At 52.1% G+C, this 4,696-nt stretch overlaps 1 protein-coding gene across 1 annotated transcript; it reads right to left on the bottom strand.

The window, feature by feature from the left end:
* Positions 1-744: 744 nt before the first annotated feature.
* LOC120845242 lies at positions 745-4,358 on the bottom strand. Its single transcript, XM_042286934.1, has 3 exons — positions 3,245-4,358; positions 2,123-3,015; positions 745-888 (listed from the first exon to the last, which is right to left on the bottom strand). Exons 1-3 carry the CDS (start codon positions 4,356-4,358, stop codon positions 745-747), a joined length of 2,151 nt encoding a protein of 716 aa, XP_042142868.1.
* Positions 4,359-4,696: the final 338 nt, after the last annotated feature.

Raw genomic sequence — 4,696 nt, 5'->3', positions numbered from 1 at the left:
GTCATCGTTTACCTTTAGTTGCGCAACCTGTTCCACAAAGTGCCCGGTGTTCCGCACATAGGTCGCTGTGTTTCCAACGAGAGGAGAGAGAGTGCTGTGGAGGTAGTCTCGTTGGAAACACAGCGACCTATGTGCGGAACACATTCGTTCCGCTCGTGCCTCGAGCATTCTTCTTTCTTCTCGTTTCTTGTGAGCTTCAAATTCTTTTCAATCTGCAACATCCTCCCCCCCCCTTCCTTTCTTTTCCTTTTCGCGTGAGAGTTGCCTTGGTTTATTCACTTGTCAGTTCCAAGGGGTCAATGAAGGGGGCGAGCGAGACTGTGCTGGATCGCCTTTCCAGATTCTTATCTGCCATTAGATCGTTCAATTCTCGTGTAAAAGCTTCCTGTTGCGTTCGTGCGATCCACCAAGTCTCGGCTCGTTCAAGTTCTTCGGATGCTAGCGGGCCCTCACGTCGGCTTCGCCGCGTTCGGCAGTTTTTTGCAAACCACCTAATTCATGCAGTTATCCTGAGGATCCGTTCCAGCGCTCCGTACCGTTCAAGTTCCAATAGAGGTGCAATCCCCTCTGCTGCAGTCTGCAATACGTGATGTTCCAGCTTTCGCTCCTCTGCAATAACTGCTACTGGAACGTCGTCGCCCATGGCGAGGTTCGGCCATACGTCTTCGGTTTTACCAAGCCACTTTGGACCCTTCCACCACAATTGCATACCTTTTAGAGTTTCCGCAGATATTCCTCGTGTCATCAAATCTGCCGGATTTTCTTGTCCGGGGCAGTGCTTCCATGTAGAAGGTGACTCTCCAGATTGAAGCTCTGCCACTCGAGTTGCCGCAAAGCGCTTGCACTGAGTTGCTGACCCGCGGATCCAGTGAAGTGTGATAGCGCTATCTGTCCAGTAGAATGTCTCTTGAATGTTCATAATCTCTCCAAGATACTGGCCCATCCGTCTTCCAATCACTGCAGCCATTAGTTCTAGTCGAGGTAGTGTTATTCGCTTTATGGGCGCCACACGCGATTTCGAGAACATCAAGTTCACCTCTACCTTCCCATCTTCTCCTTCAGCCCTCAGGTAGGCACAAGTGCCATAGGCCACCGGACTTGCGTCGCAGATGACGTGTAGTTGGAGAGAACATATGACATCTCTTGGCGTCTTCATGATGCAGCGAGGAATCACTATCTCTTCTTAATGCGGAAGTTCTGCGCACCATCGCCGCCATTGCACCAGTAGGTCATCCGTTCGATCATCGTCCCAACCGATTCCTCGTTCCCAGATTCCTTGAAACCAAACCTTGATTCGTATAACGAACGGAGCAAGGAGTCCCAACGGGTCGAAAACCCTAGCTGATGCACGGAGTACATAGCACTTCGTCGTCCCACTGCACGTGACGAAGTTCAGGATTCTCTCCACTGGAATGGCCAGCGTGTCAGCGTCACGTCGCCAAAGAAGTCCAAGTACAGCTCTCGGCTCAGAGAGTGCAGACGCTGATGCAGCTTTATCGAACGATCTTTGCAGTTCTGTCGCGTTGATAGACCACTTTCGGAGTCTCATTCCTGCATCTTCTAAAATCTGGTTGGCTTGTTCCTGTACTCGCGCCGCTTCTTCAATAGTGGGGGCTCCGATCAGGAGGTCGTCGACGTAGAATCCCCGTTGAAGCAGTTCCGCAGTCGATCGCAATTCTCCATTGACGTTGCTCAGATGACGAGTAACAGTGGCGGTTAGTAGAAAGGGGCTGGCCGATGTCCCAAAGGGCACTCTCGTCATCCTCCACTCTTCAACGGTTGGTTCAGAGCTTGCTGACGACGAATCTCTTTGAAACCACAGGAAGCGTAGGACGTCTCGATCTTCAGGTCGAACGCTGACCTGCAGAAACGCCTTTTCTATGTCCGCTGTTAAGGCGATTGGGTGTAGACGGAAGCGCACCAAGATTCCGACCGGATCGGCGTTCAAATTCGGCCCCTTTTCCAGTTGTTCGTTGAGTGAAGCAACTCCTGGGAGATGAGACGAAGCGTCGAAGACGACTCTCAGCCTGGTGGTCTCGGATTCATTCCGAATTACGGGCTGATGGGGCATATAATAAATCCGTGGGTTTGTCGACTCGGCGCAAAATGGGCTTGTTGAAACTTTTTCTGCGTGTCCTAAGGTGATGTAGCTGCGTATGACGTTGTCGTAATCTTTTGCGAAGGACTCGTCGCGTGACAATCTCTTCTTGAAACTCTCAAGACGTTTCAATGCCAGCGTGCGGTTATCCTTCAGTTCTCCCGCGCCTACCTTGAACGGTAGACCGACTTCGTACCGTCCATTCACTTTCCGTATTGTTCGGTTGAACTCGTTCAGCAGTTCGTTGTGTTCTTCCATCTTGCTGGAGGGCTGGTCAGAAATCCCGATGCTCTCTAGCTCCCAAAAACACCGCAGGATGTCTCCGACGTCCTCGTTCGTGAAGCATTCCGTTCTTAGTACGCATACCATGCTGCTAGCGCTGCCTTTGAGAGAGCTGTGGTTTGACACTGGGCCTTGAAAGGACCAGCCAAAAATGGTGCTTATAGCTACCAGCTTCTGATTTTCCTTGCAATGCAGCACTTGGTCACCGTTCACTCGCCACAACTGGTCTGAACCGACCAGAAGGAAAATGCCCTCTTCAGCAGTGGTCAGAGGGGAGAGAAGCATGTCCGCAATACGACGGCCGTTTTTCCTCATACGGCGAACAAATTTGTGGTCGACGGGTGCCTGCACAACGTCCTTACAGATGAAGGGTACCTCGACGGTTTCGATGACGCACTCTTCTTGGCCGTATTGGCTGTGCAACCGTACTTGTACTAGTCGCCGACGTCGCGGTCGTGACGTGGAGTGGCCGAACGTATTTAGCCGGAGGCTAAGATATCCCAGAACCTTGAGGCCGAGTTTGCGAGAAAGATCCTCACGAATGAACGTCCGTTGGCTACCTCCATCGATAATGGCTCGCACGTAAAGTCTTTGGTTTCCTTTCTCAGCCCAGGCTCGGAACGTTTGAAGAAGCACTTCGGAATGCAATGGGACGTCAGCACTGTCGGAGATTGCGTTCTGGACGCTTGTCGCCGGGGCACCTCTATCCGATTTCTTCACGTTAGGTTTCCAGTTCGGGTCGCACATGGATGTGGCATGTCGACCGGAGCACGACGCGCATGTCACCATTCTGCATCTGAAGCAGCGGTTTTCTTCCGCCAGCCTCCTTTTCTTCACCTCTAACGTGAGGTCGCCAGTACATACTTCTGTTGCGTGCTTTGTGGACCGGCAAAAGAAGCAGGGGCTTGTGATATTTCCATGTAGCACAGAGGCTGCTGGGCATTCTGGGTCTTTCAGTCCTTTTCTTCTGCGTCTCTTGCCGTTCTTCTACTACTCCGGCTCTCTCCCTACTCTCAACTTCGATCTGAAGGAAGCTTAGAATATCGGCGAGCTCATCTTCGGCATCGGCGAAAGAGGGCGGCCTTGAAGCGCTCCGGGTGGTAAGTGGTCCGTCGACAGAGTGTCCGGTGTCCTGCACCGCTGGTGAACTCAGTGAAGTCGGACTGTTTTGCGTTTCTCCCGTCGACCTGTAGGCAGTGCTGCTTGCGTGCTGCCGGTGATAATTTACGACGACTTCGCTCGGCAAGGCCTTGAGGAGGATATCGGACATCATCGTGGAGTACGTTGCCGATCCCACGCCGAGCCCTTTCAGACCTCGGATGTTCGTCTGGACGTGATCGTACATCTTTCGGAGGCCTTTCGTGACTTTTGCAGAGGCAACAGGAGGCAGTGCTCGGAGATTCGCCAGATGATTTTGCTCGATCCTTCGTTTATCACCGAAGCGCAGTGTCAGGATTTCAATGGCATCGTCGTAGCAGGCCTCAGTTGCCTGGAGCCCAGCGATGGCCGCCGCCGCTGGTCCGGTGACATGGTTGCGCAGGTACTGAAACTTGTCCGATCGCGGAATGCTATCGTTTTCGTGGATAGCACGACCGAACTGCTCCCAGAAGCTCTGCCACGCGCTGACCTCACCGTTGAAAGTTTGAGGTCGTAACTTGGGAAGCTTCACGCCGCTAGTCACGTTGCTGTGATTTCTTCCCAGGTCTGTAGTGGCATTCGCAGATGTTGTCGCGGATGTGGTCATCTGGGTGGCTTGTACCTGTTGTTCTTTACGTCTCAGTGCGTCTGCCTTGCAGTCCAACAGCGCCATCATTCGGATGGCCTCGTCGTCGTACTCCGTGACCGTAGTGTATTCTGCGACGAGGTCTTGTTCCGATATATGATCTTCTATCTCCACGTTCGACTCTTGAAGAGCCCTGTTATTGGCCTTCAGCCTTTCTAGCCAGGCAGTCAGCAATGCCAGGTCCGCTGTCTCCATCCCTGCTGTCGCCTCGTGGATAATTTTCGTGTTTTGCGACCGCTTCACTCCACGTTTTGCCTTGAGACGTTCTATGTTTGACGATCTCCCACGCAGCTTTCGGAAACAGCGTTCCATGCAGGTGTTCCACAAAGGTGGAAAATCCGCTCACCTCTATCGTTCTCGTTCCCGGGTTTCGGCACCATAATGTCTCAGAATTTAAGAGGTCGTGTGGGCGTCGTATTTAAATGAGGCAATAAGCGTAAAAACAAAACACAAACTGTATTTACACTAATAAATCAATCGAATATACATCATTACAGAGAAGTGTCTCAACCGGCTTCTGTCATTCGCCTCGT

The sequence above is a fragment of the Ixodes scapularis genome, unplaced genomic scaffold (assembly GCF_016920785.2).
Source record: "Ixodes scapularis isolate PalLabHiFi unplaced genomic scaffold, ASM1692078v2 PGA_scaffold8__174_contigs__length_109621045, whole genome shotgun sequence".
Classification (NCBI taxonomy): domain Eukaryota; kingdom Metazoa; phylum Arthropoda; class Arachnida; order Ixodida; family Ixodidae; genus Ixodes; species Ixodes scapularis.
Note: the sequence above shows the minus strand (reverse complement) of the source record. Positions and strands in the feature narration are given on the sequence as shown.